Consider the following 12,450-nt stretch of genomic DNA (forward strand, 5'->3'; position numbering starts at 1 on the left):
GCAGTAGAGTTACAATTGATAAATATTTAATGGTTAGGCTCTTTATAAATTATTTTTGTCACCTATGGATTGTGATTTTTTTTTCATTTCCTAACTTAACCTAAAGATGAAATAAAAAGCACGAATATATTTAGATTTACATTTCATGTGAAAAAGAATGTCAATATAAACTCTGTTACTATGGTAACATTACTATTACAATTGTAGAACAGTATATGAACTAAAATTGCCAAATAGAAGGCAAAATAATGCTTGTTGAATGAATAAGTTGAGTGGGGATCAAGATGAAGAAAATTTCTATATATCTTTCACAGTACAGTGTTACTGTGAATAAACTGCCAGAAGTTGGTAACACCTACGCTAAATTAACTAATTATTAAATTAGTTTTTAAATTATCCACACTCTGTTCTCTTCCATTAGTATCAATTATGAGTTCATAACAATTAACACTAGGATACTATTTTACATTACACAAAATGTTTTCACATAAATTATTTCACTTTAGTATCCTAATATCCTAAAGAATCAGGTGAGGAGGGCAGGGATTATTTATTGGAACTTTGTAAAATAAAAAAACAAAAATTCAGACAAGACCAATTACTTACGCAAATCACAAAATTAGTAAGTGAAGGAGTAGGCATTTGAAGCTCAGTTTTCTACTTCTAAATGTCATGCTTTTTCCATTGGGTTTCACTGTAAAGAGAGGAGAGTCTTGTTCAGAAGGCTGGCTTTGATAATTTTATTATATGTGTGCTTTTAAAATCCCCATCTGCTCTTAGACTTTCGGGTTTGCAGAAAGTATCCCACTTTAGATATGTTCTGAGCTTCAGAATAAAATAAACCCATCAACACTTGTATAAGAGTATTCAAATATCCTAGTCCTTTTTTTTTTTTTTTTTTGAGACAGTGTCTCACTCCCATCACCAGGCTGCAGTGTAGCAGCACAATTACAGCTCACTGTAATTCCCAGTGTAACTTCCCAGGCTCAGGTAATTCTCCCACCTCAGCCTCCCGAGTAGCTGGGACTAGAGATGGCACCATCATGCCTAGCTAATTTTTTTATTTTTAGTAGAGATAGTGTTTTGCCATGTTGCCCAGGCTGAGCTCAAGGGGATCTGCCCACCTTGGCCTCCCAAAGTGTTGGGATTACAGGCATGAGCCACCGCGCCCAGCCCTAGTGCTATGATTTGATATACACTTGCAAACATTATTGGCTCACCCTTACCTAATGCAAACTTCCCTGATGTCTATGTAATGTCACAGAAACATGAAAGGAACATTTATGACAGAAGGAGTTCTTTAACAATCACATATTTTTTCTTCTACTAGCACTAAATTAAGCCTGCTAACAACTATTCTACGTAATCAGAGATAAAAATCCATTTTAAGATTTGTTCACTTAAATTCTAGCTTAAGTACTAGTGCTCCTCTTTGAAATACAACAAGTAACTTCAAACTTACGCAAGGAGTTGACTCTTCCATTATTGTTTCATACACATTAAGCCTTTGATATAACTTAATAACACATAAGGAATTAAATTTATAAAAATATTTTTTAAATGTCTAATGAAAAGAAACTGAAAAAATGCCATGTGAAAGTGCACTATAATCCCACCAAGAGATAACTACTATGAACATTCTGGTGGATATTCTTGCAAAATTTTCTATACATGTATTATATAACTTTATATTGTATAAATATACACTTTCCTATTTTACAAAGATGGGATCATATAAGTGAGAAATGTTTTATAACTTCTTTCACTTACCACTACATAGTGGACATCTTCATAAGTTAATATATATACAGTAATTCCTTGTAGCCTTTACTCAAATTCACCTCCTCATAAAGATCTTCCCTAACCACCCTGTGTTGCTTATACCCCTTTCCTGTTTGTTTTTTTTTTTCTACAACACTTAACACCTTCTAAAATAGGCTAGCAAACATTTTCTGTAAAGGGCCGGATAATAAATATTTTAGACTTCATGGGCTTTAAGTTCTCCCTTGCAATTAGTTAACTCCGTTATTAAAGTGCAAAAGCAGCCATACACAATATGTAAATAAGTGGGCATAGGTATATTCCCATGCAATTTTATTTACAAAAATGGCTGCAAGCTGGATTTGGCTTATGGGCTATAGTTTGCCAACCCCTGTTCTAAATACAATATAATTAAATTAATTTTCTTTTTGTTTGTTATGGGCTGAACTGTTCCCCCAAAAAAATATGTTGAAGTCTTAACCCCAGTACCACAAAATGTTACTCTATGGGCAGATTTAATTGGATGTTATAGTGGAGTATAATAGGCCTTTAGTACAATATGACTGGTGTCTTTAAAGAGACAGAGCCAGGAAGAATACCATGTGAATACACAGGCAGAGACTGGAGTTATGCAGCTGTAAGCTAAGGAATCTCAAGGACGATGGCTACCACCAGAAGCTAGGAGAGGCAAAGGAAGATTCTATCCAAAGTCTCAAAAGGACTTCTAGCCTCCAAAACCTTGAGAGAATAAATTTGTTATTTTGAGCCACCCAATTTGTGGTACAGGTTGAACATCCCAAATCTGAAAACTGAAATGCTCTAATTCCAAAATGTTTTGAGCTCTGGCATTTTGGATTTCAGATTTTAGGATTTGGGATGCTTAACTGTAAGTATATAATGCAAATACAACACAAACTGAAAAAAAAAAATCCAAAATCCAATATACTTCTGTTACTAAGTATTTCAGATAAGGGATACTGTAACAAAAGGATGCTCTATTACAGTAGCCCCTAGGAAACTAACACATAGTGTGTGTCCCCAAAATAGAAGGTGTGAAGAGTGGAATGGCTAGGCCCTATGGCAGCTGTGTGCTTGGCTATATCTTCTTTGGTGATGTGTCTGTTCAAACATATTGATCAACTGGGTTTCCTGTTTTCTCATTAAGTTTTGAAAGTTCTAAGAAGATATTCTGGCCTTTATTAGAAAATGGATTTATGCATTATTTTCTTGTATGCTTGTCTTTTCATTCTTTTAACAGTATCTTTTGAAGGAGGTTTAATTTTAATAAAGTTCAATTCATCAATTTGTGTTTTTGATGTATCTAAGAAGTCTTTGCTTAATCTAAAATCACAAAGGGCCCGACGCGGTAGCTCACACTTGTAATCCCAGCACTTTGGGAGGCCGAAGTGGGGGGATCACCTGAGTTCAGAAGTTCGAGACCAGCCTGGGCATATGGTGAAACCCTGTCTCTACTAAAATATTTAAAAAATTAGCCGGGTGTGGTGGCGCACATCTGTAATCTCAGCTACACAGGAAGCTGAGGCAGGAGAACTGCTTGAACCCAGGAGGCAGAGGAGGCTGCAGTGAGCAGAGACAGCACGACTGTACTCCAGCCTGGGTGACAAAGTGAGACTCCTTCTCAAAAAAAATAAAATATAAAAAATAAAAATAAAGTCAAAAAGGTTTTTTCCTACAAGTTTTATAGTTTTAGGGTCATTTAGGTCTCAGTTATTTCAAGTTAATATTTATGTATGGTGTCATGCTGAAATTTGAGTTCATTTCGTATATATTGATAATTGTTTCAAAACTATTTGCTGAAAAAATTATCCTTTCTCAAGTGAATTGCCTTTGCGCCTTTCTTAAAAATCAGTTGTTCACATAGGTGTGGGTCTATTTGGGTACTCTCAATTCCAGGGTGGGCAAGCTTTTCATATATGAGCTATGAGGTAAATATTCTAGGTTTGTGAGCCATAAGGTCTCTATTGGAGCTACCAATCTACTGTTATGACACAAAAGCAACCATAGAAAATACACAAACAAACAGGGGTGGCTGTGTTCTAACAGTACTTTATGGAAACAGAAGGTAGGTTGACTCCTACTCTATTTGTTCCACTGATCAATTTGCTTATTTATATGCTACCACCACACTGTCGTGATGACTGTAGCCTTATAAATCTTGAAATCAACATTCTGTGTGCACTCAAAAAGCACTGCTGTTGCTGGTAGAGTGTTACATAAATGGCCATCACATGAATTTGGTTGATAGTGTTCAAATCTTCCATATCCTTACTGATTTTCTGACTACTTCTATCATTGTTCAAAAAGGGATAATGAAATCCCTGAACATAACTGTGGATTTACTTCTCCTTGCAGTTTTTACCCTGTGTGTTTTGAAACTATGTTATTTGGTAGATCCTTCTGACAAATTGACCCTTTTAACATTAGGAAATGCCCTTCTTTACCACTGGTAACATTCTCTGAAATCTACTTTGATATTACTATAGCCAATTCTGTCTTATTTTGATTAGTGTTATCACGACATATCCTCTCCCATTCTTTTTTGTTTAATCTGTATGTTTCTTCATATTTAAGTAGCATCTTTAGGGGGTAGGCAGCATGTGGTTGTATCCAATCTGATAATCTCTGCTTTTCTGCTTTTCAATTGGGTCTTCAGACCATTTACATTTAATATAATTTGTGATATGATTAGGTTTAAAGCTATCAGCTTCGTATTTGTTTTCTTCTTGACTGTTCTTTGTTCCTGTTTACTTTTCTGCATTTATTTTTGTTAATTATTTTTTATTCTCTTTTCCTTGTTAGCTAATAAGCTATAATTCTTTGTTTTCTTATTGGTTGCTTTAGGTTTATAATGTACATCTTTAACTTTTCACAATCTATCTTCAAGTAATATTATGTTACCTCAGGCACAGTATACAATAGTATATACTTCCATTTCTCCCCCTAGACCTTTGTGCTATTTTAGCATATATTTTACTTTTGCATATATTAAAACTTCACATTGGTAGCTCCCACCTGTAATCCCATCACTCTGGGAGGCCAAGGCAGGAGGATCATTTGAGCCCAGAAGTTTAAGACCAGGTTGGGCAATATAGTAAGACTCCCGCCTCTACAAAAAATAAAAAGTTAGATAGCTGTGGTGGTGCATGCCTGTTGTCCCAGCTACTTAGGAGGCTGAGGTGAGAGGACTGCTTGAGCCTTGGAGGTCGAGGCTGCAGTGAGCTGTGGTTGCACTACTGCATTCCAGCCCGGATGACAGAGTGAGACTGTCACATATTTACTCATGTGGTTACCATTTCTAGAGCTTTTAATTCCTTTGTATAGATCCATATTTCCATCTGGTATCATTTTCCTTGGGCCTGAAAAACTGCCTTTAACATTTTTCTGTAGTGTGGGTAGAGCAAAGCCTAAACAGATTTGAAAACAAAACCAAAGTGTGAATGCTAACAAGTATTTAACCTAACATAACAAGCACAGTTCAAAATGAGAAAAGATACTACTAATTACTATATTAACAGATCAAAGGAAAATGACAGGGTCATTCCAACGGATGTTTGAAAAGCATCTGATAACATTCAACAACTGTTCATCTAAAACTTAAAAATAACAACAAAGTGTCAGAAAACTAAGACTGAAAGAGACCATCCTTACCTTGGTGAAGGATGACAAAGACGATACAGGGACTCTAGAACCAGATTGCTTGTGTTCAAATTTCAGCCCCTATATTTTAACATCTTAAGCAAGTTTTTAAATAGCCTTCACTTTTATGTCCTTTATCTGCAAAAATGGGGTACCACCACCACCTACCCATCTAGGAATGTTATGATGATTAAATAACTCAATATACATAAAGTGCTTAGAATCATTTGGCTCATTGTAACTACTCAATAAAAGGTTAACAGCTGTTATTATTAGTGCAGCTCTTGCTGTTGCTGCCACAGGTACTACTATAAGAAACCTACAAGGCCAGGCGTGGTGGCTCACGCCTGTAATTCCAGCACTTTGGGAGGCCGAGGCGGGTGGATCACAGGTCAGGAGTTTGAGACCAGCCTGGCCAATACGGTGAAACCCTGTCTCTACTAAAAATACGAAAATTAGCTGGTGGTGGTGGTGGGCACCTATAGTCCCAGCTGCTTGGGAGGCTGAGGCAGAATTGCTTGAACCCGGGAGACAGAGGTTGCAGTGAGCCGAGACTGCACCACTGCACTCCAGCCTGGGCGACAGAGTGAGGCTCTGCCTCCAAAAAAAAAAAAAAAAGGAAGAAAGAAACCTATAATAAGCATCTATAGGTTTAAAGGTAAAAATTAGAAGCGTTCCTATTAATGTCAGGATTCAGACAAGATGCTTGAAGTCATCAGTTATTCACCACTGCTCTAAAGGGCTTAAGCAAAAATATAATAAATAAGATCTAAAAATGCAAAATAAATTGTGAATGATATGATTATCTATCAAGAAAGAGTGAGACTCACATGACAAACTATTAGGGCTATTGAAAATTTAACATAGTAGTCAAACAAAACATCATCAAAAAATAATAGGTCTATTTAGAGTTTAACATAATAGTCAAACAAAACATCATCAAAAAATAGCTCTCCAGCTGGTGTGGTGGCTCACGCCTATAATCCCAGCACTTTGGGAGGCCGAGACAGGCAGATCACCTGAGGTTGGGAGTTCCAGACCAGCCTGACCAACATGGAGAAACCCCGTCTCTAATAACAATACAAAATTAGCCGGGAGTGGTGGCGCATGCCTGTAATCTCAGATACTTGGGAGGCTGAGGCAGGAGAATCACTTGAACCCAGTAGGCGGAGGTTGCAGTGAGCCAAGATGTTGCCATTGCACTCCAGCCCAGGCAACAAGAGCAAAACTCCGTCTCCAGAAAAAAAAAAGCTCTCCTACTTACCAGTAATAACTAATTAGAAAATGTAACAGAAGGCTGGGTGCAGTGGCTCACGCCTGTAATCCCAGCACTTTGGGAGGTCGAGGTAGGTAGACTGCTTGAGCCCAGGAGTTCAAGACCAGCCTAAGCAACATGGCAAAACCCCATCTCTATAAAAAATTAAAAAAAAAAAAAAATTAGCCGGGCATGGTGGAGCATGCCTGTAATCCCAGCCACTCAGGAAGCTGAGGTGGGACGACTACTTGAGCCTGGGCTTATAGAGGCTGCAGCAAGCTAAGAAGCCGAGATCGTGCCATCATACTCCAGCCTCGGTGACAGTGCGAGGCTCTGTCTCAAAAAAAAAAAAAGTCTCGCCAAAAAAAAAAAAGGCAGTCTAAAGGTAGAGTAAACATAGCACTGATTGGCAAATGAACAGACAAGTAAATCAACAGTACAAAACAAAACAGACTCAAGTGTTTATAAGAATTTAGTATCTGATTTTTTCAAAGGTTGCTCATTTGCTGGGAAGATAAAGGACTATTCAATAAATAGTATTGGGACAACTGGCTCCATAAGCAAAAAAGAAAAAAAAAGAACCCCATTTCATCAGACAAAAAGACACACTCATGCACGTGCACATGCATGTATAAGCATACACTCTCTCTCCAGATTAAGGACCTAAATGCAAAAGCAAAATTATAAGCATATTGAAAAACATATAGAATATGCTTATGACCTTAGGGCCTTTTAAAATTAGACTATTTTAGCCAAATGAAAAGATTTACAGAGCACTTTGATGAACATCCATGTTCTCACCATTGCTTAAGAAATAAAAGCTCAAGTTTTTATTCAATTTTTATTGTTACAAACATAATTGAAGCCATATAAATAGTTCTTGCCTTTAAGGAGTCCAAAGTTTAGAGATGTAGAATATGCACAAAGTGCCACAAGAGCACAGAAAATACCCAGTTCAGACAGGGGCCAGGAGTGCCCAGTCATAAAATAAGTGTAGGGGTTCCTAGATAGAGAAAATAGCACACATATGAACTATACATCATCTTTGACTCTAATTGTCAAGTGAAGATTACCAATGACAAAATCCCAGAGCATGCCAGTCTAACCAGAGCTATGCTGTCTGAAACATAGCTCTGATTAACTCACTTTGCACTAGGGGGTGGGGTTGGGGGTAATACATAAAACAGAACATTCAAACAAAAAAAGATTGAGCAGATCAATCAACCTTAGAGCAAAGGGTGAAGCTGACTGCTTAAAAGAAAATGAAAATTTGGAGGCAGAACATTCCAAATGTAACAGGGTAACAGATTTACAGTGCTGAAAGGAATGAATCTCCTGCTCTGGATATGTAAACACACAGCTTTAAAACAATCATCTATATACTATAGCAATTTTTCAACCAATGTAGCTCTCTTCTTCATGATCAATCAGCGAACTAATTTCTTATTAAATCTTACTAAGATATATTAGATAGCCGCAGAGTTAAAAAAAAAAAAAAGAGACTGTAGCCATTTTGACTACATATATCACAAGTGTTTCTGAAGCCTTTCACACTGTTGACCATCCCTGGTTTTTGAATTTCTCCTATATCCTGGTTTCCATGTAACCAGATAACGTAGTTGAATTTTTTCCTTTATCCTCTTTCTTGTCTCCTTTACTGAATTCTCTGCTAGCTTTTATCTCCAGGTTATGAAGGTACCCAAAGATAAAGTATTGGGCATCGACTTTTCTTTTTAAATACCAACTTCTTTGAAGACATGACTTCAACTACTACCTTCAAACAAAATAATTTCAAGAATTTTGGCTTGGATCTTTCTTTTAATTCCAGTTACATTTCATCTTCTTAGATACTCTGTCTCTGAGTCTTATCAATTTAAGAGGTCTAAAAACAATACACCACAGGTACATGCTCATGAACACATATACACATAAATGCCCACCCACTTTTTTTGTTTTATTATACTTTAAGTTCTAGGGTACATGTGCACAACATGCAGGTTACATATGTATACACGTGCCATGTTGGTGTGCTGCACCCGTTAACTAGTCATTTACATTAGGTATATCGCCTAATGCTATCCCTCCCCCCTCCCCCCACCCCATGACAGGCCCTGCTGTGTGATGTTCTCCACCCTGTGTCCAAGTGTTCTCATTGTTCAATTCCCACCTATGGGTGAGAACATGCAGTGTTTGGTTTTCTGTCCTTGCAATAGTTTGCTCAGAATGATGGTTTCTAGCTTCATCCATGTCCCTATAAAGGACATGAACTCATCCTTTTTTATGGCTACATAGTTATTCCATGGTGTATATGTGCCACATTTTCTTAATCCAGTCTATCATTCATGGACATTTAGGTTGGTTCCAAGTCTTTGCTATTGTGAATAGTGCCACAATAAACATATGTGTGCATGTGTCTTTGTAGCAGCATGATTTATAATCCTTTGGGTATATGCCGAGTAATGGGATGAATGCCCACACACTTTTTAAAAAGTCACAAGGACTTACCATTTTTCCCTATGTACGAACAACTCATCCTCTTCAACTGCCCAAGTCAATGGAGTCCGTCGTTTCTCTCATCTATGCAGTACATTTTAGCTTTTTCTCAGTTACAAATCTTACCCTGTCTTCTCTCCCATAATATATTTCCCACCCGTCTCTTCTTTTTACTCTCCACCACAAACTAACCTAATTTGGACATTGATCACCTCAATAATTTCAACTGTGTTCCTGCTTCCAGTCTTTCCTCCCCACCAAGCATTCTGAACATTGTTGGTGGATCACTCTCTCTAAAACACAACTTTAAACCTGTCATTCTTTTCCTCAACAGCTTTTTAAAAGGTGAATAATAATGCCAAATATTTTAACTATTTAAGAACCTAAAATTTTGGCTTTGGTGTGCCTATCCAATCTATCTTTTCCAATATTCAAGTTTCTCTATTCTAAAAAAAAAGAAAAAAAAAATTCCTTTCCTCAGACTTCTCCCTCAAGCTACCTTACTACTATACTTCTAGAGAGAACTGCTTGCAATTGCAAGCAATCTGGCTTTCACTCCAATAATGCTGAAATTATTCTTGTAGTTTCCAAACTGCAAAGCAAATACTTAAGCTCCTCATTTTGCTTGACCACACCATGCCATTTATAATTCGGTCTTATCTTTTCATCACTCCCTACTAACCATCCCTGTAGACTCAGCAAACCACTAGACTTCCTCTAACATACCTTGTTCTTTCAGTCTGTGCTTCTACATATATTATTCCAATGTCTTTCCTGACTCTGCTGTGCACTACAAACTGCCTTTGAAATATCATCTCTTCTATGGAATTTCCCCCCACTTCACAAACATCTTTGCTCTCAGTGTACTCTTACATCATTCCCTAATAGGATTCAGAACACTGCACAGTAATTGTTTCACATATCTTGATATCCTCAGAATCTAACATAGTTTGAGGCACCTGGTGGACAATTAAGGGTGGGTTTTTATATACTTTCTGGTATGATCTTCTTCTTCTATCTACTCACTGTCACTCAAGTATACTGTATGGAGAAGCAGGATGTATCATGGTTAAGAGGTCAGATTCTGAAGCCAGGCTATGTATGTATGACCTTTAGATCTACCACTTAGCTGGGCAAATTAATTAACTTTCTTGTGCCTGGGTTTCCCTATGTGTAAAAAAAGGATTATTATCTTATTATTATTAGATCTATTTCATAATATTGTGAAGATTAAATGCCTTAATATGGGCAAAGTGCTCAAAACAGTGACTGGCACAACATAAGCACTAAATATATATTGCCTGCTTTAATTAACAGACCTTAGTTACTGCTGATCCTTTCCACAGGCTAGTCCTATATCATGTTCTATATTCTCCATTCTATATTTTGTCCTCCATTCGCTATTATTAATGGGCTGTCTTCATTTTTCCTTTTATCCAAATCCTACCCAGGTTTCAAGGCCAACTTATATAAATCCTTTGCTCATTCCAATCCTTACATGCTCATTCCAATCCTTAAACGATCATTCCCTAATTTTAGTATCTACAGGATTTTCTGCATCACTCTGCATTTAATTAAAACTGCTTTGCATCCTTGTAGTTTTTCTCATATAAGTTTGTCAATCCAATTGTTAGAAACTCTTTGAAGGTCCTGATTACATCTCCTGCACCTTTGTGAGTTCCTGCAGCAGGTAGTAATTGCTTAGTATTTGCTGTGTAAAATAATAAAGCACAATAGGAACCTCAACTCTGATCATTCCGCCTTTGCAATCAAAGAAAGGGAGAAGCGGTGAGAACATTCCATGCTTCTCTAGGAGCCAAGGTGCAAATGTATTAGGGCCAGAGAATTCTGACTCCCATTAAAATGAGCAGCTCTGAAAGAAGGGAGCGGGGGAAACCCTCCCTGCCACTGTAGAGGATTTATAGGTTGCCCTTAAGTTCCCAAACCAAATTGTGGCACTGGGTTTTTTTATGAGAAACGTGTCAACATGACAAAATGATTCAGAGCAGAGGATTTGGAGTCACACAGATCTAGGTTTCAGAGAGACTCCTGTTTCCTTCTCTATAAAGGGGACATTTTAACACCTACTTCACAGGTATTTAACTTTCACCCTAACACTGAACTGAAGTGCAAAGCCTTGGAAACAAATTTAAATAAATTGAAAATACTGCAATTCACAAATAAAAGTGAGAACGTTTTTAGTTACATAAGACTATATTATATTAAATTAGGTGGCAGCAGTATTTATAATAAGCTAAATTGCCTGTGAGAAAATTAAACTGGTACATACTTAAAATGAGAAAAAAATTCCACTAAAAAGTTTGTCCTTTTTGACACTTTCTCCTTCTTGTAATTTTTTTCTTTCACTCAAGATTAAAACAAATGTTCAAGATTATCCCTAAAAAGAAATAGCTGGAAAGCACAATAGCAAGTTGGTTCTATAAATGCAGTATTTCAGTTCATAGTTCAAAAATACTTCCAAATAGGAATTAACATGAATTTAAGAAATTAACATAATGGCAAACAACTAAACTGATGATCTGAGTTCGTAATTTCAAATTAAGAGTTGTTCCAACTTGAAGCTGGCAGTCATACACAGTTTAAAGGGTTTGTTTACAGCACTGACAAAAGCAAATACCACAATCTTTCAGAAAATTCACCCTGGCATTCTAATAACTAGTTATTTTAAGGCAGTATAATTGTTGAAATACTTCACGAACTAAGCCAAAATGCGTTTCCTTCTGAAGGAAAAAAAAAAAAAAAAGAAAAGGGTGACAAGTCTTATTTTTAACTTGTAATTTTTTTTTTTTTTTCAGTTTCGGATTATGAAATAAAATGCTGTTCATCCACTGAAGGACAGACCCTTGCTTCCTGGACTATCTTCAAAAGCTTAGGTCGGAGGAGGTAAAATTTTAAAAACTGATTTGTTCTCCTTGGGATACAGTGAGACGTGGAATTCATTCGGAATGATAATTATTAATAGAAGAGATCAAAAGAAGGAAAGAAACGTTAATAACGTTTATAAGCATTGTGAACTTTCAACAATGTTGAAACGTTACGATTTCAAGATGAAAAAATGGCTTTGGGGAAGGGAAATCCACCTCGAGAATGAAGACAAGTGCGGAGCGAATAGAATTTCAGGGGAGATGGAAACGGGATTGGGAAAAACGTGGGATCTGGTAACAAAAAGGGGGGTTTGTTCTTGAAGGGCGTTCTGCAGGGCGGGCGTAAGAGGGGTGCGTGCGTACGCCTGGGTGAAGTTTGTACTCAGGGCTGAGATAATC

General features: G+C 37.0%; 1 protein-coding gene and 1 long non-coding RNA gene across 10 annotated transcripts in view; one reads left to right on the forward strand and one right to left on the reverse strand.

The window, feature by feature from the left end:
- Positions 1–12,450, reverse strand: part of IL6ST (interleukin 6 cytokine family signal transducer) — a 72,104-nt gene that overhangs the window by 59,190 nt on the left and 464 nt on the right. For 5 of the 8 annotated variants that reach the window (XM_063664828.1, XM_054487986.2, XM_054487989.2 and 2 more), the window contains exon 2: positions 607–694. The exons of the other annotated variants lie outside the window; for them this stretch is intronic. In XM_063664828.1, the coding sequence (XP_063520898.1) occupies positions 607–642 (36 nt within the window). In that variant the 5' untranslated portion in view covers positions 643–694. The remainder of the gene's footprint in view (positions 1–606; positions 695–12,450) is intronic. 8 annotated transcript variants of the gene reach the window in all.
- Positions 1–12,450, forward strand: part of LOC129036609 (uncharacterized) — a 129,766-nt gene that overhangs the window by 5,241 nt on the left and 112,075 nt on the right. For both annotated transcript variants that reach the window (XR_010126384.1, XR_008502606.2), the window contains one exon: positions 11,983–12,070. This is a non-coding gene — a long non-coding RNA (uncharacterized LOC129036609). The remainder of the gene's footprint in view (positions 1–11,982; positions 12,071–12,450) is intronic.

This window comes from Pongo pygmaeus, chromosome 4 (genome assembly GCF_028885625.2).
Source record: "Pongo pygmaeus isolate AG05252 chromosome 4, NHGRI_mPonPyg2-v2.0_pri, whole genome shotgun sequence".
NCBI classification, from domain to species: domain Eukaryota; kingdom Metazoa; phylum Chordata; class Mammalia; order Primates; family Hominidae; genus Pongo; species Pongo pygmaeus.